The sequence below is a fragment of the Aotus nancymaae genome, unplaced genomic scaffold (assembly GCF_030222135.1).
Source record: "Aotus nancymaae isolate 86718 unplaced genomic scaffold, 86718_ANA_hifiasm-v0.15.2.pri h1tg000003l, whole genome shotgun sequence".
Taxonomy (NCBI): Eukaryota; Metazoa; Chordata; class Mammalia; order Primates; family Aotidae; genus Aotus; species Aotus nancymaae.
In genome coordinates, this window is record NW_026988414.1 from 34,219,349 (window position 1) to 34,243,974 (window position 24,626).

The window sequence follows — 24,626 nt, forward strand, 5'->3', positions numbered from 1 at the left end:
GGATGAGCCAGGAACCCTGCCCTGAAGGAGGCAGAAGCCCAGTGGGAGGCAGACAGGAGAATGCACCCACATCACGGTGCAGGATGTGTGGGTGCAGGGCATGTGGGAACAGGGCCCTGGGCAGCTTGTCTGGTGCCTGCTCCCACTGCCCCACCTCTTTCTGTGCCCCCGCCATGTCTGTCAGCTTCCCACTGGGCCTGGGTGCCTTGGGGACAGAGGCTGGGCTTGTTCCTCTTGGCACACACAGTACCTGACATGTGAGTGGTGTCTAAGTAATGTTTGGTGATCAATTAGATGAATGAATGAGGTTTAGTTTCTAGAAGAAAAAAAGTCATAGGAGGTAACAGAAGCTGGGATGCTGTGGTCATGGCGGGGGTAGAATCCTCTCTTCCTCATTTTCCCCCCAGTGGCCTGATCAGCAGACTGCAGAAGTAAGGGGTGGCTTCCAGGGCAGGCACAGGCCGTGGGTGGTGGTCCTCACCTCTGCGACTGTCAGCAGGATCTTATTGCTCTCCCAGAGGAGGGTCAAGATGATCCCCTTAAAATCCCTGCAACACACACAAGACAGATCCCTGAGGGGCCTGGTCTAGACACATCAACATGGACAAAACCAAAAGAGCAGAACTCTCCAAGTGCTCTGTTTCAAGGTCACTTCTTGAAATTACTCACTGCTGCCCCCAGGACCTCTGCACACTCTGATTCCTCTCCATGACAGCAGCAATTTCCAACCACCTGGTTTTAATGCTCTTTGATTAATGCCCCCTCAGCCCTATGGCATGCTAATCAGGTGGATTTGGGCTGATTAACCACCATCTCTCCCAGCAGTCTGCTCCATGAAGGCCACCAGGGTTTAAGATCATAAATGGGAGGCTATCAAGCTGAAATGACTCCAGTGCCTGGAGTTCCTACCTAGAAAACAAATCCAACTCAGAATGAACGGTCAAAGTCTAGGAAAATGAAATGTAAGCTTAATCAGAAATCATCAGCTAAGAACTTCTCACTTTAAGCAAATATTTTCTTTGCCTTGCTTCTGTGAACACCTTATAAAAGGTTCCCCCTGGTGTCCCCTCAGTGGATCCCTGCACCGCTGGGGGTCTGGCACTGCCCAATGCATGAATAGCTGACTGCTCAAATAAACTCACCAACATTTTAATGTGCCTGACTTTATCTTTTGACACAGGACATGGTCCTGTCTGTATTTGTTCACCACGGAATCCCCAGCCCCACTGCAGTGCCTGCAGCTGGCAATGCCTTGATTAGCTGAAAGAATGATTACTCATAAATAGTTCAAATGAACAGGATTTCATGTAGGACCAAACATTCTCCTGCATCAAGCTATAAAGAACAGAAAGCCAAAGTATTCATGGTGCAGGAGTGTCCCTGGGTGTGGGACGAGGGAACTGTCTACCTGCCAGCTGGAGGCTACACCTGGGCTGCCTGATGTCACAGCCACACTTATTTTCAAAGTTCATGACCCCGAGATGAGGTCCCCAGGGTGAAAGGGCTGATGAGAGGGGCCATGGTATGGGGGTGATCTCTAATATAGAGGGAAGGGGAGCTCCTTTGTGGAGTTTGACTTTCTCTGAAGGCTTTTCATTTTCTGAACTTGGAATTTTGCTTGTTTGCTTGCAATGAAGCTATACTAAGTTTAACAGCTTTTGTTTTAATCACTAGAGTTACAATAAAGGAAAAGAGAAACGGGGGAAAGCACTGAAAAACATTACAAAAAAAAAGCTCAGATCTCGAAGGGGATCTGCTGCCTTACCACCTGGAAATGCTTGTTAGCTTGGAGAATGTGAAATTTTGATGAAAATGTTTCTCAACAAATTTAGGTGAAATGGGCCAAAACAAACTGACTTTGACCTTTGCTGTCCCCTCTCACCCAACCCCTGCTTGAACATCCCTTTCCCCTTTCTGATTTTTCCTCACATTTGCTGCTCCCCAACCCAAAACAGGCTGAATACAGTCAAAAGGAAAGGCATTGTCACTCACTCGGCGGGAGGAGGAGGCTTGTCCCCGAGCACCTGGTACTTTCTCTCCATTCTGTTGGGCTTGGAGTGCTGCATGAGGCTGTGGGACAAAGGTGGGTGGGTGGTCTGGAGGCTGTGGACAGACACAACGCAGGTCTGAGCCTGCAGGATCCCTGCCTAAATTGCTAGAGGTGTGGGACCTGCCCGTGGGCAACCCAGCTCCCATTTCTAGGGTCCAGCCCTTTGAGACGTGTCCCTTCTCAACAGCTGTGAGTCTCTACCTTATCGTCGGGTGAAACCTTTATCACCTTAACTGCTAAAACCCAACCACGGCTGCTGGGAGAGGGTGAGGGGCAGAGGTGCGCAGGTCCAGAAATTTGCATTCCTGCCTCCCCGTGATGAGGACCCAAAGAAAAAAACGTTGAGCCACAAGCAGGGTTGCCAGATTTGGCCATAACAATACAGTGCACCCATTTAAACCTGAATTTCATATTAACAGAGTGATTTTCATCATTAGTATATCATGTGCAGTATTTAGGACATACTTATGCTAAAAAAATTAGGTGGTGTTGATCTGAAATTCCAGTGTAGATGGGCGCCCTCTCTTTTATCTGGCAGCCCTAGTGACATGGACTTCCTTTTGTAACCTCAGAGTCTGAACATGGAAACTGCTCATGGCTGGATCATATAAAAATAGAGCTCCGACCCACGATGTGCAGCAACCTACTCAGGAGACCACCCCCTTATCTACAAGAAGCCACCGAGGAAGTCAGCCTGCTCTAAGTCAGACTTGCAGGAAGTGAGACTGTCATCTCTGGGGACAGTCTGTATCATCATTAATCAAGTCCTGCCTGTTTGGGGCCTACTGTTATAGGCGATAACAATAAGCCCCTAACAGGCAGGACTTGATTAATAAATGACAGCTTTCCTAATTTTTGTCCTCATTTCCAACTTCGGACCAACCAGAGAAAGTCAAACATGTCCCCTCACCAATCACCTGGGATGCCCTGCTTTCAGTGGGCAGCCTCCAGCTTCCCCGTGCCACAACTCCCAACCAGGGCACAGCTGGAGAGGAGGGCAATGCTTCCCACTCCTCTCCTGCCCTGGGAGCTCTGCTGACACGCCCTGGATGGTGGCTGACTCCCTGCTGCGGTCAGCCCTAAGTTAATAGCCTTTGCTCTTCTCCTGGTGGCCGGTCTTTGTTTCGCTCCACATTGCATGCAGCACACACGTGCAACGAGACCTTCTGGAGGGAGAGGCAAAAGAGGGATTCCCTTCACCTTCTCAAAACCAGGAATGAACCCGTGTCAACCAGGTTGACACAAAGAGCTAGCAAGTCTGCTCAGCCATGGGGCTTCTGATATGCACCTTCCATAAAATCTGCATGTGAGGTAAGCTTCGAGTTTAATGACCTTGCTGAGGCTTGGTGGGCAGGGCGCCAAGGCCCAGAACTCTTGTGCGGCTCTGTGATGTCCCTCCAGGAAAGCGATCGGCCCCCTCTTTCTAACCATGACCGTGTGTGGGAGGTGGCCGGGCTGAGATCCACCAGCACCATGGACAACCAGCAAACCAAGGATGGCGCCTGATTAAAGCCGGCGTCAGAGCTCACTCCTCACTGCGCCCCATCAAGTCCCAGAGCCGTGAGCTCTGTGGTGCCTTCTGAGGAAAAGCCTGGGAAAGCCATGGGTCATCTCCTGCCTTTGTGTGGAGAGATGGACTGGGAAGGAGCGATTCTGGCCGCCCTGTGTCCTACCTGCCTGCAGAGGTGGCAATGGCATTGGACAGGAGCTTCTTCCCAGAGTTTTCTGGCCGACACCGATGTCGCTTAAAGCCTTTGGGTGACGAGGCCCCAGGACAAGAGCAGAGGACAGGAGGTGAGGATGGGCCACACGGCACCACCAGCCTCACCCCCACTGCTGCCCTGAGACCCACAAGTCTGTGCGCCTCTACCTGTTTGGGATCGATCTTTGTCACAATGGTGGGTTGGCCATTTTGTGTTGGGAAGTCTGAAACCAAAGGAAAGGGTCTGAGCTTTTTCACGGCGACCATGAGGACTGCTCAGGCTGGGGTTCTGAGCAACATCCCAGTTAGTCCTCAGCACCATATTAGTCAGTCCTGTCACGAGCCCCATTTCAGATGAGGAACTGGGGCTCTGGGTGGGAAGCCCATTGACTGAGGTTGCAGATTCTCAGGGGTGAACCACATGGAACCCCAGTGTGCGGGGCCCCAAAGTTGGTCCCTGAAGGTCCAGGGCCAGGGGCCGGGGCAGCAGGGCCTCAGGTGCACCCCGGGGGGCCACTCACTGCAGGATCTTCCTGATCACGCCCACAGCTGGGTCCTCAATCAGAGGCTTCCCCATGTGGCTCAGCTGGGTGAAGGACTCAGGGGTGACCGGGTCCAGCTTGGCCTCCTCTTCAGGGGCTTCTGAAGATGTCAGGATGTCACTCTTCTCCTCCGGGTCCTTCAGGATGGCGTTCTGCAGGCCAGAGAGAAGGGCCTGAGTATGTGAGGACCGGCCCAGGTGCCAGCAAGGCAGCAAGCCGAATTCACGTTCTCTCCCACCCAGCCTCAGTGGAATGGCTGCAGGAAATCTAGCTGACCTCATTGAGCTACTGTTTTCTCCTCTGTAAAGTGATCTCCATTACAGAGCCATTCATTCATTCATTCATTTGATTATTCATGCTTTTAGAAGTGTTTCCCTGAGCCTGCTCTTCACAAGTCTCTGCCCATGTTCTAGGAACACAGGGGCCAGGAGGCCATATATGACCCCTGCCCTCTCAGAGCTTGTGTTTTAGACAGAAGAGAAAGACATTTAACTTGCACGCATACCAATAAATGCTTCTCCAAAATTAGAACCAGTGCTGTGAAAGAAAAGTTCCAGCATCTTCTGTGACATTGAAATGAGACCTGCAGATGTGCCCGGTCAGTGTTTTTGACCCGAGGATCGGGGGAATGAATGTCAGGCTGAGTGGGTGGCTAACTCTCCTTGAGCAGGCTCTTAGAGAAAGGGTGGAATTGGTGCCCACAGTGCCTAGGCTGGTCCCTGTTTCATTCTGAGTCTCATCTTAGTGATGGCCTGTCAACCTCTTGAGTGAGGGTCCTAGGCTGGACCCTTGGAGCCCCGTGCTGCTGGACACCCCACCAGAGGTAGATGGATGCCTCATGCTGGCTGCATGGTGGGAAGGGCCTCCCCACAGAAGGAAGGCTGGTCAAGGCTTGGCGGTGAGAGCAGGGCCTAGCAGTGCTCTACTTTGCAGCCATCAGCTCTTGGGGCCTTCCGGAAGTTCACTGAGCATCTCAGCCCAGTGTGAGGGGTGTGCAGGGGTGGGGGTGACGCAGGCTCTGCCCATAGAGGCTTGCAGTCTCAGGGCAGACAGCCTCCGAAATGGAGACCCCCACCACATGGTCTGCAGGCTGACGGGGAAGTAAGGCTGGACTACAGGCCAGGAGACCCTAAACCAGTCCAAGGGGTGAGAGGAGCCTAAGTGGGGAGTGACATCATAGGCAGAGTGAGAGGGATGAAGGGGCATGGAAGACAAGGCATGGAGGACAAGCCATGGAGGCTGCTGTGTGTCCAGTGAAAGGGTTTGGACTTTGCCCCAAGGGTAGGGGAGTGACATGGTCAGACCAGCCTCTTCCAACCATGTTCAGGGAAAGGACCATGGGAGACGTGAGAGGATGTGGGCACCAGGAAGGCAAGAGGCAGGGGGTCTGGAAGAGGTGTTGGGATGGCATGGGGAGAAGCCAGGGCTGCTCCTGGGTGCAAGTGGGAAGGAAGAGGCTGAGAGGTGGGGCTGGCCTGAGAGCCTGTGGACATGGTGAATGAGGGTCCTGATGGAGCAGGGGAGGTAGTGCCAGGAGCTGAGGGGTCTCCTCTGAGACCAATGCAAAGGAAGTGGCCCACTGGGGATTAGAATCCAGCTCTGACTTCACAGCTTGTGATCTTTCCACGGCATCTCAGTAGACCTGATGTCCAGCGGAGGCCTGGGAGTCCCCTCTTCCCTTTGGCTCTCCTGAGCCCTGTGGGTCTCCTGGGAGCCCAGACAACAGCTCACCCACCCTTTCCTGTTACCCTATCCCCTTCCTTACGGTGAAGACCAGTTCAGTCATGGACAACCTGTCCAGGCTGCAGTTGAGGTACTGAATCCTCTGGCTGAGTTTTTCTTTCCAAGTTTGGATGAAGCCAAGGAGTTCTTCTGTGGTCACCGTCTAGTGAGAACAGGGAGGAAGAAAGCCCCAGGGAAGCAGACTGCAGGAGGATGGGCAGATTCTGTGGGAACTGCAGGAACAGGGGCTGGGCTGGTGAGGATGCCTCTTGGCTTGATGGAGGCTCCTCATGTGCAGGGAGGGCCCTGGGGAGTGGGGAAGGCTGGGCTGGCTCTGCTGGTGGTCTTTACTTCACAGTGAAGGACAGTGCATACTTCACTGATGGGGACATCGGGTGTTCTCTTCCTGGATCTACGGGTTCAACGCCGGGCAAATGACTTAAACTTGCTCAACTTGGTCTCCTCATCTGTAAGATGGGGACACAAAATATTCCCTAGGATCTCCCCTGGCTCTAACATTCTATGTTTAGAAGGAAACATTTGATCCAGGTGGCAAGGGTGTGCAGGAGTGTGTAAGAGAGTGATCTGGCCATCTCCATGGCAACATCTAACACACACCACCTCGGAGCAGCACCCCACAGGTGTGCAGGAATGCGACTGCAAGGATCTTCCCTCTCGCCATATATTCAAGGCATCACTCTTGTCCCCTGATCACTGCTTTGCAGACTGTCCAGCCAGCCTCCTCCATCAACACAGGAATGCCTGCACACCCATACCCACATGCTCCTCACCTGGCTGGGAGGCTGGGCGGCCCCTGGCACCCATCCAACACCCTAACAGGAAAGGACAGAGTAGGGGTTGGGAGGTGGGGATGTGAGAGACTGGATGTTTCTGTTCTGGAGAGGCAGAGCTGCCTTAAAGAGCCTGTTGAAAAGTCACAGCTGATTAACCGCATTTTCCCCCTGCTCCCCATTTAGGGGGCTCACAAGGGAGACCAGGTAAGTCACGGACAAAATATAGGGACCACCTTTCCTCTGCACATCTGCACTGCAGGGCAAGTAATCTCAGTGGATATGTAGAAACACGTGCATGCATATACATAAGCGGGTTTAGAGGGCCTCTGTGAAAATGAGAATAGTGAGAGGGACATTTATTCTGCAAACTATGCTTTGTGAGTGTCTACACTTTTTTCAAAAGTCATGCAATATACTATATAAGAAAAAGCAATAAAGACAAAAAAATAGATGTCCTCTCAGTGCTAACAATAGAACTGCAACTCAGAGTCACTGAAATGGTAGAGAAAAGACAGGGAATGGTGAGGAGGAAGGTTCTCACTCCTGAACCTTCAGGCTGGGGTGTCTGGTTCTGGGAGCACCTGGCTGGGCTGCTGAGGAAAGGTTCCCTGGAGTGGCCTGGGTGACAGGCCAGGGAAGACCGAATGGAGCAAATTTAAGTCATTTGCCCGGAGTTGAAGCCACAGATCCAGGAAGAGAACAACCGATGTCCCCATCAGTTAAGGGTGCGCTGTCCTTCACCGTGCAGACTTGGGGATAGAGTCGTGCACTCAAGGCAGAAAAGCAAGCACATAGACACCCAGAACCCTGCTCTGAGGTAAACGCTTAAAATCACGCTCCCTTCAAACTCTGCTCCAATTCTGACTTTCCATACTTTAAACAGAGAAAACCAGTTTCTGTGCTATGATCAAAGGAAGCAAGTAGGGCTGGGTGTGGTGGCTCACGCCTGTGATCCTAGCACTTTGGGAGGCCAAGGCAGTCAGATCACTTGAAGTCAGGAGTTTGAGACCAGCATGACCAACGTGGTGAAATCCTGTCTCTACTAAAAATACAAAAATTAGCCAGTGTGGTGGCGGGTGCCTGTAGCCCCAGCTACTCAGGAGGCTGAGACAGGAGAATCACTTGAACCCTGGAGCTGGAGGTTGCAGCGAACTGAGATTGTGCCACTGCACACTGCACTCCAGCCTGGGTGACAGAGCAAAACTCAGTCTCAAAAAAAAAAAAAAAAAAGAAGCAAGTGGAAAGTCAAACAAAAAGTGGTTGTTCATGGGGCAGGGCCCTGCTTCTGTCATGCATCCGGAACTGAGTTTTCCTTACAGCAAGGGACACCTAGTGACATTCCAAGGGAGTGAGGTCAGAGGAAGCCAGACTCAGGCCTCCCCCATTACTAGATGCTGCTCCATGCCTTCTGGGAGGGGTTGGGGGTGGAGAACAGTGGCTGCTTTCTCTTCTGTTCCTTTCTTCATTCCATGAAACAGGGGTTAAGTAGGTAGGCTCGGAGATGTCCCTGCCCCACCCCACCAACCTTGTGCTGGAGAAATCCTGTACACACATGTAAGTTTATTTCAGGTTTGTGATTCTAGCATGATCTATCTTTATTATTCACATGCAGGATCTATTGAACACTTACGGTTTTCTCTCCCCTGGACTCTTGACAAGTTTTGATCTTGCTCTGAAGCTGTTGCAGAGAGAAATTTAATCCATTTGTTTGCGAATTGGATTTTGCCACCTAGAAAACCAGAGGTTCCGAGATTTTGTTTCTAGAATACATATTGTGATCTGGGGAATGTTCGGTGAAACATACCATCTGAGAAACTGATTAAGCACTGAAAAAAATGAAATCAGGGGAAGATATGCAGTTTTACTGCATTGAAACGATTTTTTCCCCTCTCAAATAAGTAAGGTTCAAGCAAAATTGGCACCCCAGAGTGTGCTGAGGGAGTTGGGAGACCAGGCTCTGCTCCAGCAGTGCAGGGCCAAGGCTGTAAAAACTCCCTGGAGAGCTTAGAGAACTGTGGAAAGGTCATGCTCTGACCCAGGACTGTGGCTTCCAGGAGGCGTCCTAAGGATGTGGTCAGATTGTCCTGGCAAGGGCACTTCTCACAGTACCACCTTTCAAAACAAGAAGCGAAATTCACCAAATTTTCCTCCATAAAGGAATGCTTAAGTAAAAATGTCAACACATCCATGGCAGAGAAGCCATCAAAATAGTGTCTTTGCAGAATATTTAAAGATTATACAGCTTATAAAACTGGTATAAATAGCAAGCAGCCAATTTTAGTATATCCCCATCTTTTCATGTATAGAAAAAAAGCTTAAAAAAAATCAAAATCTTAAACAGGAGTTATGCTATGTGGTAGAATTATGGATTACTCTCTGTTATGTATTTGTTATATATTTCCAATATTGTACACGATGGAAATGTATTTTGTTTATCACAGGTGTTAGATATTTTGAAATGCAAACCCTGTACCCTGTGAACAGTCCCCAAATATCAGCTCAGAAAAAAGAATCAGTGCCAGCACCAGCTGGAGGCTCATTAGGAATATGCTCCTCAAACAAGAGTGCGGTTACAGGCCCTGGAGCCATGGGCTCTGCTCCTTGCTGCCTCCTGCTCCTTCTGGAATGAGTGGAAGCCAGTCCTAAGCGGTTCTTCTGGGGCCTCTACCAGAGCCTGCCTTCACTGAGGATTCACTATGCTCCAGGGACTATGTCATTAGTTTAGCACATATCAGCTCATTTATTGGTGCCATGATATTTGGAATTGCTTTTATGATTCCCATTTCATAGATGGATGAATTAAACACTTCCTAGGGCAAAAGGGGGCAGGAGGCTGGGACTGGAGTCCCTGTCTCAGAGCCTGAGATGCCAGCAAACCCTTCTTTTATCAAATTGCACTTGCCACTCTCAAAAGACAAGTCTGTCTTCCTCAGCTCAGCTTGTCCTAGTCCCAGTGGGTCCTCAAACATTGTTCCCTGAATGGTCATTGACCTACGCAGATAACCCTTCGTTTCCAGTGTACCCCAAGTCTCACCCATCCCACTTCCACTCAGCTCTGGAATCAGAATGTGTCCCGGATGACCTTATGCCTAGGCCAGATTCTCTCCCACTCGGCCTCCCACTTCTGCCTCCACTCCTACCCACCTCCAGCCTTTCTGTGGTCAGCAGCCAGGACCCCACACCCTCCAAGTGCAGCCCTGAGCAGATGGCCCCACCCAAACCCTCCCCAGGCCCCACTGCCTGCCAGCTGGTGCTCTCCAAACACAGAACTTCCCACTTCCTCCCTCACACTCTTGCAGTCCTGGGCTCCAGCCCCCTGGATTTTCTCCATCACGCTTCACTTCCCACTGCCTACCTGGCTGGCTCCTACTTCTCTGGCAAGCCTCTGGAAGCCCCCCTTTCTTAGTCCAGGTTAAGTCTTCGCCTCTGAGTCCCTTCATCCCCATGGAGCCACCTTCTCCTTCTGTTGCACAGATGGTCTGTTTGTGGTTATGGCCATAAGCTCTGGTGTCGGTCAGACCTGGGTTCACGTTTTGACTTTACCCTTCAAGAGCTCTGTGTTCCTACCTAAGTCACTAAAATGCTCCTCAGTTTATCTCTAAAATGGGGATAAAAACAGCACTTGTCTCCCATAGTTCTTATGAGGACTAAGACAGCTAATTGAAATAAGTTGGTTAGCAGGATGCATGGTACTCAATAACTAGTAAATATTTGCAGTTATTAAGATTTCATTTTTGGCCAGGCGCAGTGGCTCATGTCTGTATTCCTAGCACTTTGGGAAGTTGAGGCAGGAGGATCGCTTGAGCCCAGGTACCCGAGACCAGCCTGGGCAACATAGGGAGACCCCATCTCTACAAAAAATAGAAAAAATTAGCTGAGCATGGTGGTATGTGACTGCTGGCTGGAACTACCAGCTATTTGTGGGGCTGAGGTTGGAGATCGCTTGAACCCTGGGAGTAGAGGCTGCAGTGAGCTGTGTTCACACCACTGCACTCCAGCCTGGGTGACAGAGTGAGACCTTGTCTCAAAAAAAAAAAAAATTGTGTCTGTCTTCCTGGCTTGAGAGCAAGTCCCACACACATGACAGAGACCACACTGGCATCCCAGCACCTGGGACAGTGCCTAGTGTGCAGGTGTGTGTGATAAAGATCCTTGATGAAGAATGACTCTATCCTACCTGGCACTTGATGTTCACTTGCAGATTCGTCAGCAACCGCTGGATTTTCTCTATGAAAATAAGGTCCACGAACAGGTTATGGAATTTGCTTTCAAACTTGTTGATGACATCATTGGCCTGTACAGAGAGATAAAGGGTAAACGACAGGGGCTTAATCTGGACCTTCTGGACTCTGAAAGAGGAAGGGGACAGGCCCAGTGAATGGTTGGATGAGGGCTTGGCCTTCCCTTCAGAGGGAGCTGAGCAAGGGATACTGCAGAAGGGGTTGTCCTGGGGCCTGGCTGGGGGCCCCACCTGGTCCAGGTACTCGCTCTCCATCTTCTCCATTTTGACCATGATTACACTTTCAACTAACTCTATCCGGGCGGTTTCCTTCTCCAGTCGATGAGACAGTGAATTGATTTCTTCAGGAGAAAAGTTGCCTCCCTCTGAAAACAATCTGAAAAAAATCAGAGAGAAATAAAAGCCAAAGATCAGACTTGAGAGTTCCCATCTCTCCCAAATACTGTGGCTAACATATACTTTTAATCTAGGCTTCAGGTTAGAGTTTGAGACGATGGGAAAATGAGTGCAGATGGCTTAAGGACAGGAGTAGGATTCATCAACAGTGCAGAATCTCTGTTTTTGTCAGTTTGTCAGGTTGGAGGCCTTAACAGACCCAACTGAAACAAAATTCAAAATAAAAATAGATTTTATGGAGCTGCGTAAAGGTAAGAATTCTTCATGAACCAGCTGGGCGCAGTGGCTCACGCCTGTAATCCCAGCAGTTTGGGAGGCTGAGGCAGGCGAATCACTTGAGGCCAGGAGTTCAAGATGAGACTGGGCAACATAGCATAACCCTGTCTCTATAAAAAGTAAAAAAATTAGGCAGGTGTGGTGACATGCACCTGTGATTCCAGCTACTTGGTGAAGATGGGAGGATTTCTTGAGCCCAGGAGGCAGTGGTTGCAGTGAGCTGGGATAGCACCACTGCACTCTACCCTGGGTGACAGAGTAAGACTCTTAAAAAAAAAAAAAAAAAAAAAAGAATTCCAGATGAAGTGAAACTAGAAGGGACCTTGGAATCTGGGTGGCACCAGAAGCCAAAACTTTGCACCAGAGACTTGGAGTTCAGTCTTGATGACTGCACACGTGAAGGGATAGCCTGGAGCTGGATGCAGAGGACAACGCTTGCATTATGAGACCGAGGAAGAAACGAGCCCCACCAGATTCCAGGACTCTCTCCTGTCTAGATCTGAGGGCAAGGAGGAAAGAAAAGATATCTCTCCCCTGAAAATTCATCACACAAACTAGACTTCACATACATTTACAAACTGAATTCATATTCTCTGGAGTGACCTAAAAAAACTCAAACAGAGAATTCTAATTGGTCCTGGGTAGGTAGTGCCCCTTGGCTACCCAGCAGAAACAAATAAGGATTCTCTCTGAAGGAATGCAATGTCCAGTCCAGGCCTCAAAGAATGCCACAGATGAAGTCCCAAAGAAAATGAGTGACTCGTAGTTTAAAAAATTGATAAGGAAACAAGATACAAGATACCATAAACAATAGAGAACAGAAACGGACCTCCCACAAAACCCTCAGATATTAGAAATATCAGATATAAACTACAAAATAACTAGGCTTAAGATGTTTAGAGAAATAAAAAGCTTCAAAATATGAGGAAGGAGCAGGCAGTTTTGAAAAAGTATCAAATATAACTACAAATGGGCCGAGCGTGATGGCTCACATCTATAATCCCAGCACTTTGGGAGGCCGAGGTAGGTGGATGACTTGAGGTCAGGAGTTCAAGACCAGCTTGGCCAATATGGTGAAGCCCTGTCTCTACTAAAAATACAAAAATTAGCTGGGCATGGTGGCGCATGCCTGTAGTCCCAGCTACACGGGATGCTGAGGCAGGAGAATAGCTTGAATCCAGGAGGTGGAGGTTGCAGTGAGCCGAGATCATGCCACTGCACTCCAGCCTGGTTGAGAGAGCAAGAATGTCTCAAAAAATTTTTATATGTATATATATTTTTATATCTATATATTTTTGTATGTATATACATATATACACATGTGTGTATATATCTACAAATGGAAACTATAATAATTAAAATTGAAAACTCAGTGAATAGATTTGCAGAGGGTTCAACATAGTTACAGAGTGAATCGGTGACTAGGAAGAATAATATAAAGAAATTAGCTAGAATGAAGCTAAAATATGCAAGACTGATGTAGAGATAGGCAAGATAGAGACGATTAACATGTCAAATTATAGTTCTAGTTTCTGCTACTTTCCAAATTTTCTTTAAAAAATCTATATAATCAGAAAAATCTTAATAATATTTAAAACAAATGCAAGCTTTGCAGATACCGACATGGAAGGTGCCCACTGTTAGGGCTCAGAAAATGATACACAAAAATGTGCTGCTTTAAACTTCAAACTGAGAGTACCTGGGGAGCAGCAAAGGCAGGGAAGAGATTTCTCTAAAGTTCACCTATCAGCCTAAGGCTGGATCCTCCAGAGAATACTCAACTGCTGTGAGACCCTTCCCCAGAGAGCTCATCCACCAGAAGAAACTGATGCATAGTTGCGGGAAGGAAGACTGGAGTTGACACTGTGCCCAGAGCCCAGATGGAATTGGTCCCAGGCTATTGTCTGTTCTTTGGGTCCATTAATCTTCCCTAAACATCATTTTCTCTTCCTCTAAAATTTTCTATATCTCCCATTTCTCACTCCCTTCTGAAGAGGATATTTAAGCTTCAACCATCTGGCCTCTGTTTGAGTTTCAAACTCTGTGTGACTCCTAAACACTTGCATGTTAATAAATTGGTGTGCCTTTTTCCCGTTAATCTGTTTATTGTCTTTTTTTTTTTTTTTTTTTTTTTCAAGATGGAGTCTTGCTCTGTCTCCCAGGCTCGAGTGCAGTGGTGCGATCTCAGCTCATGGAAACCTCCACCTCCCAGGTTCAAGTGATTCTCCTACCTCAACCTCCCAAGTAGCTGGGATTACAGGTTCCTGCCACCACTCTGAGCTAATTTTTGTATTTTTAGTAGAGATGGGCTTTCTCCATGTTGGCCAGGCTAGTCTCAAACTCCTGACCTCAGGTGACCTGCTGGCCTCAGACTCCCAAAATGCTGGGATTACAGGCATGAGCCACCACACCTGACCTTGTTTTATTGGCTCAAACTGTTGAAATTTCAGGGGTGGAAAGGAAATTCTTTTAGTCCCTACATCACCTTGGTTTGGTGATGGTGGTAGCGGGGACTGTGGGTCAGCATGTGTACTAGGATTCCATTTCTGTACAATACTATAAATTTTTTGCTCATGTATACATAAGTACAGGCACATAGAAAATATATTTTTGGAGGGCTTCCACTTTGTACTTTATATAAAATCTGTGTTTGATTATGCTATAATGATTAAAAGATTTGTGATTTTTAAAATAGCATATAAGCTTTAAAAAATAAATATAGCCTTCATAAATGTCAAAGACTAAATCCAGGATTACTGTCATCCAGGATTAAGATTGTAGGGGTAAAAATAAGGGGAAAGAATGGCCAATAAACACATGGAAAGGTTAACATCATTAACCATCAAGGAAATGTAAATCAAAACCACAACATAGTACCACTTCACACCCATTAAGAGGTCTATTATAAAAAACAAAAAATGCCAGAAAGTAACAACATTGGTGATAATGTAGAAAAACTGGAACCCTTGTGCACTGCTGGTGAGAATTAATCTGGCACAGCTGCTGTAGAAACAGTATGATGGTTCCTCTAAAAACCAAATGTAGAATTACCATTTAATTCAGCAATACCTTAACCAGGACCTTGAACAGGTATTTGTACACCAACGTTCCTATCACCATTATTCACAATAGTCAAAAGACGGAAACAACCAAATGCCCATCAATGGATGAATGGGTAAACAAAATGTGATAGACGCATACAATGGAACATTATTCAGCCTTAAAAAGGAATAATTTTGTGACACATGATACAACACGGATGAACTTTGAAGACACTATGCTAAATAAAATAAGCCAGACAAGAAAAGGACAAATATATGATTCCACTTATATGAGGTACCTAGAGGTTTCAAATTCATAGAAACACAAAGCAGGATGGCGGTTGCCAGGGACAGTGGGGAGGGAGGAATGGGGAGTTCTTGCTTAATGGTACAGAGATTCAGTTTGGGAAGATGAAAAAGTTCTGGTGACCAATGGTGGCGATGGTAGCACAACAACCAGGATATCCTTAATGCCACTGATCCGTGCACCTAAAAGTATTTACGACAGTAAGTTTGAGGTTATGTATATTTTGTCAAAATTAAAAATTAAGGGAGAAACAAGCCCACATCCCTACAGAGGAACTCAGGTGGCCTGAAGAGGTCCTGGACAATGGCTCCCACCTGCAGTGTTTGATGAACTCAATATTTGAGGAGCGGAGTTTGCCCAGACTCTCCTCCAAGTACTGCCGGAAGCTGCGCAGGGACACCTGGGTGACATCGACATAGCTAAGCAACTCCCGGTGCAGTGTGTTGCTGAGAATGACCAGCCTGTGAGAGACAGAGGAGGAACAGGACAGTGATGGGGGACAACCCTGGGGGATGTGGGAGGGGCAGGTGGTGATGGTGACCGGCCTGGGGGACGTGGGAGGGGCAAGTGGGGATGGCAACCAGCCTGGGGGATGAGGGAGGGGCAGGTGGGGATGGTGACCAGCCTGGGGGATGAGGGAGGGGCAGGTGGTGATGGTGACCAGCCTGGGGGATGAGGGAGGGGCAGGTGGGGATGGTGACCAGCCTGGGGGATGTGGGAGGGGCAGATGGTGATGGTGACCAGCCTGGGGGATGTGGGAGGGGCAGGTGGGATGGTGACCAGCCTGGGGTATGTGGGAGGGGCAGGTGGGGATGGTGACCAGCCTGGGGGATGTTGGAGGGGCAGGTGGGGATGGTGACCAGTCTGGGGGATGTGGGAGGGGCAGGTGGGGATGGTGACCAGCCTGGGGGATGTGGGAGGGGCAAGTGGGGATGGTGACCGGCCTGGGGGATGTGGGAGGGGCAGGTGGGGATGGTGACCAGCCTGGGGGACACAGGAGAGACAGGTGGTGATGGTGACCACCCTGGGTGACAGGGGAGGGGCAGGTCATGATAATGATGAGCCTGGGGACACAGGAGGGACAGATAGGGATGGTGACCAGCCTGGGGACATGGGAGGTGTGGGTGGTGATAGGTGACCTTCCTGGGGTGGGCATGAGAGGGCAGGGTAGTGACCTGGGCCTGGAAAGAGGACATCCTGGGAGTCTACTTGGGCTCCATGAGCTGTGCCCAGCCCAGCTCCTCTGGGTAGCAAAGGGGGCAGTAGAAGGAAGTTCAAAATTCCAGTGTCTGCAGGACACACTCTGGGTGTGCTGGATCAGAGAGGATCCTTCTCTCTCTGACCCTTGCCATCAGATTAGTGAAAGAATCCCAGAAGATCCTACTGGATCTTTGTCCCTGCTCCAGTGGGCTGTGTCTGACCCCCAGCAAGGTGGTTCCTGCACCCGTGATCCCCCAAAAGATTGCCCTGTGTGTATCCTCTTTATAACCAAGTCCACCAGAACCAGCTGTCCCTCATGTACCTGATGGCTCTGTAGACACTTGCCAGCCTCCTCCTTGTGACCTGCCTGAGGCTTCCATCTTATATCCCAAATGGCCTCTCTAGAGCCCCCTGCTGAGTGTGCTCTGGCCTGAGCACACTCCTGCACTGAGCTGGGCCAGTGCTCTTTCCCTGATTGCGGAACTCAACCCTCTCCCATCTTTCTCCATTCAGGGCTCCTCTGAGTTCATCTTCAATGCTGTCTCCTTCAGGAAGCCCTCCCTGATTTTCCCTGATGGGACATGATCTTCCCCACCACTGATATCTCATAGCACATGGTTTGCACCCTTGCATGGTGCCTGTGTGTATTCTTTGCTCTCTGGCTGCTCATTCCCTGTCTTCCCAAGCAATATTCCACATAGAGTTTGACTTGACTCTCTTGAAGAGTTTAACTCAAAGAAGGCTCTGGAGGTGCCTTCTGCTCCTGTGTCTGCAGGGAGGGTGGCTCCTTTGAAAACATCAGCCTAGCTGGGATTCCAGAGCCACACAGCTAGGATGGAGACTCGCAGGACCCCTTACTTTTGGCTCCTGGTGGCATTCAAGAAGATGTGCTCCATGTCATAAATCTTGAGGCGGAAGTTTTTGCTCCTCACGTTTTGCTCTTCTTGGAACTGGCAGAACATCAGCTGCTCCTTCTTCAGGGTCTCGGTCACCCCAGCACAGTGGCTGTCCAACCGCTCTTGATGAAGCAAGAGCTCAGCTGAAAAAGGATTAGGAGAGCTGGGGCCCTTGGGACCTGACTCACCTCAACACATTGCTTTCCCTGAACAAGGCCCGCCTGCTGCCTCTCCCAGGCCAGCTGAAGAACAGGAATGATTTAGGTCAAGGCCCCTTGTCCTGCCCCTGTTGCCTTCGTCAGGGCTTGGGCTAGAGAGGAGACCTGGCCAAGAGCAGGGAGGTCCTGTTGGTGGAGACACCCTGCCCAGAGCAGAGGAAACAAAGCCAGGGAGATGGAGAGTCTGGGGAGCAGCCGAGCAGCAAGCAGGTTGCACAGGGGGTACTGGGGAGGGCTGAGATCTAGATAAGAGGGTCTGGGGGGGTAACAGCAAGTACAGTACTGAGCAGTCTGGGTTTGCTTCTTTATATCAGTGGATACTAATGTCCAGTGAGCCTGAATTCCAACTGTCTTCCAAAGTGGACTAGTAAGAACAAGGACTGGGCTTCCAGGGCTCCATCACAGGCCTTTAGATGAGCAGAGAGTCCCTAGACCCCACCCTGTCCCCCATCTGACCCCACTATCATCTGAAGTGGGAGAAGTGCTGTGGTCCTGGTGCTGCCAAAAAATGAATGGTGTAAAGCTGGGACTTCACTTCTCTGGCCTTGTTTTCCTCTCTGTATATGGGGCCAGGGGGCCTGGGAAGGAAAAGGAGCCAGCCTTCAGGGAGCTTCTACTCAGTGCATGTAGAATCCTTTTTATTCCTCAGTGCATTTAGCACACACATTTTCCAGATGAGAACGATGAGGTTCCAAATGCCACACAAGTTGCCTGAGCCCACAAGCACTGGGATTCAAGGCCAGTTGTCAACTTGCACAACTCTTTTCCTGCTCCAGGAATAGAAGTCTGCATGGGTTCGTGACAGGGCTCTCTGATAAAGGGCTTTGAAGGAGTTGGAGTATAATGTGGGTGAAAAACCAACAGAGGTCATTGAAGGATCCTATTGAAAACATGCCCACCCTCATTAACAGAGCTTACCATGTAGGTGTACAATGCATGTCTTTTTAAGTATGATAAATGATAAAGTAGAAATAATGGCTACCACTTTTGGAGGCTGTATCTTGTACCAGGTGCTAATGATTCCTTAATATACCATTTAAAGAGGGGTTATTTCCACCTCCTTAACACCTCCATCAACCCCTTCTGCAGGTGAGAGAGGGGTCAGAGAGGTCAGGTAACCTGTACAGGGTCACATGGTCACAGGAGTTGAGACTGAGAGCTCTAATCCTTGGGCTATGAGCTTGCCTCTAGAACATCCACCATGCAGGTGTATATCTGACAGGTGTATGAGCAGATCTGAGGTCCAAGAGCTAAAACAGTACAACACTCTTCATTTCCAACTCTAACACCCTCTTGAAAAAAAACGGAAATGAAAAAAAAATATCTCACAGGAGGATTCTGAGTACTACCTTTCTCTGCAAGCCCAGGAGGTGAGAACCCCCATGTACACCTTCCATGGTGTGATGAGAACATGCTAAACATTGCATGGTACAAACTAAGGCAACTAATGAACACGGAGCCTCGGTGGAGCAGGCACTGAAGGAGGGGCTGGGGGCAGGGCAGACCTTTCCAGGCAGCGTCTGTACCTGCCCTGACATTGTGGATATCCTCTTCAATCTGCTGGGCTCTTGGCTGGTGCAGGTGTAGACGCAGCTCCAGTTCTGAATCCAGCTCATCGATCTTGGTGGCCACAATGACCCGGGTGTTGAGGGAACACTGGTCAAACCACTTCTCAAGGTGCTCGAAGAAGCCAGCTCGAAGTCTGAGGGAGAGACCAGCCAGGGTCAGCCCTGCCAGCAATCATGACCCATGAGAGGTCGTTACATGTGGAGACCCAAAGTGCTTCCCCCTTTTGCTCCTTCCTCATTTCATTTCCCAACTACATTGCATTTTATCACGTAAATGGACCGTTGCTCGCTTAACCGTACTACTGCTAGAGAACATTACGTATGCCAGATGTAGAAGTGTTTCTTTGGATAAATGACCTTGAACTGGAATTGCTGAATCTAAGATTAAAATACATTTGTGGTTTTGGCAGATATGGTCAAACTGTTTCCACTGGAAAGCAAGTTGTATTCCCATCAGCAATGAATAATAGTTCCTGTTTCTCCACAGTCTCAGAGCGTATTGTCAGACTTCCAAATTTGACAATTTTGTCATATTATGATTGAGACTGAGTACATTTTCATGTGTTTAAGATTATTCAGTCTGGGTGCTGTGGCTCGTGCCCATAATCCCAGCACTTTGGGAGACTGAAGCAGGAGGATTGCTTGAACCTAAGAGTTTGAGACCAGCCTGGACAACATGGTGAGAACGCATCTCTACAAAATACTTAAAAAATTAGCTGGGCATGGTGACATGCGCCTAAGGTCCCATCTACTCAGGAGGTCAAGGCTGCAGTGAGTCACACCACTGAACTCCAGCCTGGGTAACAGAGTGAGACCCCGCCTCAAAACAAAAAACAAAGCAAAACAAAACAACCACAAAAACCAAGAGTATTTAATTTCTCTTTCTGTGTACTGTCCCTGAATGTCTTGCCCATTTCTCTGTTGTGAATAGCTGTTTTTTTTACAAATCAGTTTCTAGGAGCTCTTCATATACTGGGGACATGAGGCTCGTTGACTTTGATGTAAGTTGCAAATATTGTTTCTCAGCAGAAATTATTTGGAAGAAAGAAATTATTGTTTCTTCTTTTTAAAAATTTATGGTGCTTCTTTGGCCATGTATTGTTAAGGATGTCAGTTTCCAAAACCTGATCTATAGATTCAATGCAATAACAAGAAACAACATAGCAGCAGACATCTTCTTATGGAAACTTGAGCTAATTTTAAAATGTATGTAGAAATACAAAGGGCCAAGAATAATGGAGGGAGAAGACTAAAGCTGGAGGACTTAAACTATCAGATATTAAGATTTAGTGTAAAGCTGTAGTGATCAAGCAGCGTGAGGTCATTGGATAGACACAGAGAGAACTGGAAAAGACGTGGCATGGCAGAGAAGTGGAGGAGAGGAGAGTCTCCTCATTAAGTGACCCAGGATCAACTGGTTATCTATATGGGAAAGAAATGGATCTTGACCCCTATTTCACATGATGAACAAAAATCAATACCAGGTGGATTGTAGATGTTAATATGGAAGTTGAAAACAATAACATTTTAAATATATAACATTGGAGAACATCTCCATGTCCTTGGGGGCAGGCAAAAATTTCTAAGAAAAGACACAAAGTAAATTAACCCTAATAGAAAAATTGACTAATTGGACCTTATTAGAAATAAGAACTTATGTTCATCAAAAGATATACCTTGAAAGAGAGTAAAAAAGGCAAGCACAGAGAGAAGATGAACATTCATCATTTATTTACCTGACAAAGCTTCATACAGAATATATAATTCAATTTTTTGTATGTTTGTTTGAGATGGAGTCTCACTCTGTCTCCCAGCCTGGAGTGCAGCAGCACTATCTTGGTTCACTGTAACCTCTGCCTCCTGGGTTCAGGCAATTCTCCTGCCTTAGCCTCCTGAATAGGTAGGATTACAGGCATGCACCACCACGCCCGGCTATAGAATATATAATTAATTCCCATAAATTAATAAGAAAAAGGACCGACAATCGACCAGAAAAATAATAGGCAAAAGATTTTGCTAGGCATTTCACAAAAAGATAACCAAATGGCCCAATGAGTATTTTAAAAGGTATACAATCGCATTACTCATCAGGAGAATACATATTAAAACCACAATGAAACACCACTATAATTACACCAGAAAAGCTAAAATAAAAACCACTGACAATACCACTGAGGCTGTGGAGCAACTGAAGTTCTCATATGCTGTTGTAAACTGTAAAACTGTTAAAACCACTTTTGAAAATTCCTTGGTAGTATCTCTTGGCCATATCACCTAAAGATGGATATGGACACACATTCTGTAAGTCAACAGTTCCACTCTTAGTTGCATATGTAACAGAAATGTATACGTATAGTCACCAGAAGACTTGTACAAGAATGTTTGGGGCAACATTATTGGTATATTGCCAAATTGGAAAGACCAAATGTGTATCAGTAAAGTTGATTAATAAAATAGATTATATTTTTTTATAATGGGATACTATACAGAAATAAAAACTGATCTCTAGCCACATTCAAGAATATATATATCTCATAAACATAATAAAAGAGTGAGTTCTGTATGACTTAACATAGGTAAAATTCAAAAATAAGCAAAATGAACTCAGAAGTTGTAATATTTGTTATCTTTGGGGAAGAGATAGTGGTGACTTGGGATGGGTACACTAAGTGGGTTCCTGGAGGGTTGGTAATGGTTCTATTTCTTGTGGGCTTAGGGTATCAACTGTGTCCTATTTAGGCAATTCATTGGGCTATACACTTATGATTTTCATACTTTTATGAATGCATATTATTCCTCAGTATGCAAACCCAATTAGTTGGACAGATAAATTGTTTTCTGGTTAGTCATAAGGCCAGATTGCATAGTGGTTGGTGCAAGATTCTGGAGTTACAGGGTCTGTCTGGATTCATATCTTGGATCAAACTGCTTTCTGTCCTGGAGATCTAGGCCAAATGACTAACTGTCTGAGCCTCAATTTCCTCATCTGTAAATGGAGTTAGTTATGGTACCTCTCTCACAGTTATTAAGGGGATTTAAATACATTCAGTAAATAATAGCTCCTGTGGTAGTCCTTGCTGACCTTTGTCCTGTCTGCTATGGAGAGGGCAGATGATGGCCTCTCCATGTGGTAGGGGAAGGAGAGGGATGACATTTGAGTCAAGAGACATTTCCAAGGTGAGATGCTGCTGAGGTGTAGGAGAAAAAGCCCAGAGAGGCCTGGCTGCACTCCTTTCATTCCTTATCTCTGCCCTCCTGCCCATGTATGCATGTGGGAGGTAAATGAACCAGGAGATCTCTAGCTGATGAGTCCTCCTATGACACTGTAGAGGCAGGAGGACAATGAGAATGTCATCCAAAAGGCAAACACAGATGTCCACATTTGATCCAAACTCAAACACAAAGGCCCAGAAACTTGGGAGTTAGGGGAAGTAAATTATCCATGGTAGGATTATGGGTCATTTCTCTATTCTTCATTGTTCGTGTATTTTCTACAGTGAAACTCTTTGGTAGTATCTAGGGATGGATATGAACACACTCTATGAGTGAACAGTGCCATTCTTATATTTTGCACATATTGAGTACAAAATGCCATACATGATATATTTATGTATGGTGTATATCTATAGAGTTAAAATAGAAAAAGAAAAGAAACCTTAAGATTACAGATGTTCCAGGAACTAGAAACCAGAAGTATCTGGCAGGGAAAATACTGTATCTCATGTCCAAAGCCCAAGCCAGCAGAGAGTCTCCTGAGGTGGGTGCAGGGGATCACTCTTACAGAAGATATCTGTGACTGCAAATAATTCCTGGATTTTGCTATTTTTTATTGTGTTTCTCACCCCTACCTTCCTTCAGTTACCTACAATTTTTTCTTTATCCAACTGGGACTTTTTTTTTTTTTCACAACATTTCACCTTGCTAACAAAACTCAGAACAACAGGATGAGAATAAAATAGTTTTCTACTCACTGTTTCTTAATTTCTAAAATTAGTCTCGATGGAATTGTCACTTGTTCTATGAACTTGGCACTGGAAGTGTCATCAATGAACATGGCTGAGAAGGTGGAATGAGACTTCCTGCAATGCTCTTCTTCTTCCAGGGGTACGAAGACAAAATAAGTGTTTCCACTGGAGGTTGTGAAGGACTCCATGTCCTCACAGTATATCTCCTCCAGACTCTCTTCCTTGTCTTCGTCCTAAGCAGGCAACAAGACTAAAGTTGACTTGATATCATCAAAACTTGGGAATGCCAACCACAGATACCTTGATATCAGAGGTTGTAAACCAAAATTTTGGGCCAAGATTATGGGCCGAATCTTGTCTATTTTTTTTTCCCAACACAGTGCTTTTAAAATTGGGAAATTCTACATAAAAATCTGGGCTTCCAATTTCTCTTTTTTTTTTTTTTTTTGAGACGGAGTTTAGCTCTCGTTACCCAGGCTGGAGTGCAATGGCGTGATCTCGGCTCACCACAACCTCCGCCTCCTGGGTTCAGGCAATTCTCCTGCCTCAGCCTCCTGAGTAGCTGGGATTACAGGCACGCGCCACCATGCCCAGCTAATTTTTTGTATTTTTAGTAGAGACGGGGTTTCACCGTGTTGACCAGGATGGTCTCGATCTCTTGACCTCGTGATTCACCCGCCTCGGCCTCCCAAAGTGCTGGGATTACAGGCTTGAGCCACCGCGCCCGGCCCCAATTTCTCTTAAAACATCAGAAAATATATCAATTCTGAGCCTGCATTCCCACATGGCATCTTTAGTTGGAGCTGAGTAATGACTGCACAGTCTTCATCATTTGTCATTATTCTGCAATTGGTCTCCAGCCCTCTTTTCTTTTACAAACCTGTGTGCATTTGAGTTTGGGATTCCTGCTTAAAAAGAAATCTAATATACCAATTATTCCACAGCAATATAGGAAATTATTCTTCTGCAATTCTATGATTATGAAATTCAAGTTATTGTTCTGTGATTTTGAATGTGTTTTGAGGACAAGATTTATTTTATGAGAGTTACTTCCCTGCACTCAAAGGAGAGCTCTGTATGCCAGCTTGGATATGGAGCTTTTGAAAATAGAAAGAGAGAAGAAATAAATAGGCTGAGGTGAAGCAAGAGAGTCTAAGTTGATCTATTCAATAAAGAGGAATTCAGAAGGAGAGAGAACCAGGGAGGGTTAAGGAAAGCCATACAAAGTCATGAAGAGTAACTTTAGAGTAGGTTGCAGGAACATGAGGAGAGGAAAGTGAATTTTAGAAAGCACTGCTGTGGCTGGGTGCAGTGGATCAAAAAAAAAAAACTGGATACTTATGCCAGTAATCCCAGCACTTTGGGAGGCTAAGGCAGTGGATCATTTGAGATCATGAGTTCAACAGGTGAAACCCTGTCTCCACTAAAAATACAAAAATTAGCTGGGTGTGGTGGCAGGCACCTGTAGTTCCAGCTACTTGGGAGGCTGAGGCAGGAGAATAGCTTGAACCTGGGAGGTGATGGGAGCCGAGATTGCACCACTGCACTCCAGCCTGACTGACAGAGTGAGACTCCATCTCAAAAAAAAAAAAAATCAAAAATGTTTTTAAAATAAAAAGCATTGTTTTGAGTAAAGAATTAGATCACTGTTGGCAAAAACAAAGTATTAATACATTATCACTGACCCCACAGAAATATTAAAAAACTTC

The 24,626-nt window shown here is 47.0% G+C and overlaps 1 protein-coding gene across 1 annotated transcript in view; it reads right to left on the reverse strand.

The window, feature by feature from the left end:
* The window catches only part of CCDC180 (coiled-coil domain containing 180), a 64,100-nt gene that overhangs the window by 10,529 nt on the left and 28,945 nt on the right, over window positions 1–24,626 (reverse strand). The window contains 13 exon segments of the mRNA XM_064379791.1: window positions 482–548; window positions 1,993–2,070; window positions 3,724–3,851; window positions 3,853–3,976; window positions 4,274–4,446; window positions 6,060–6,179; window positions 8,441–8,539; window positions 10,988–11,104; window positions 11,282–11,426; window positions 15,385–15,531; window positions 17,129–17,309; window positions 18,911–19,086; window positions 22,924–23,150. Of these exon segments, the coding sequence (XP_064235861.1) occupies window positions 482–548; window positions 1,993–2,070; window positions 3,724–3,851; window positions 3,853–3,976; window positions 4,274–4,446; window positions 6,060–6,179; window positions 8,441–8,539; window positions 10,988–11,104; window positions 11,282–11,426; window positions 15,385–15,531; window positions 17,129–17,309; window positions 18,911–19,086; window positions 22,924–23,150 (1,782 nt within the window).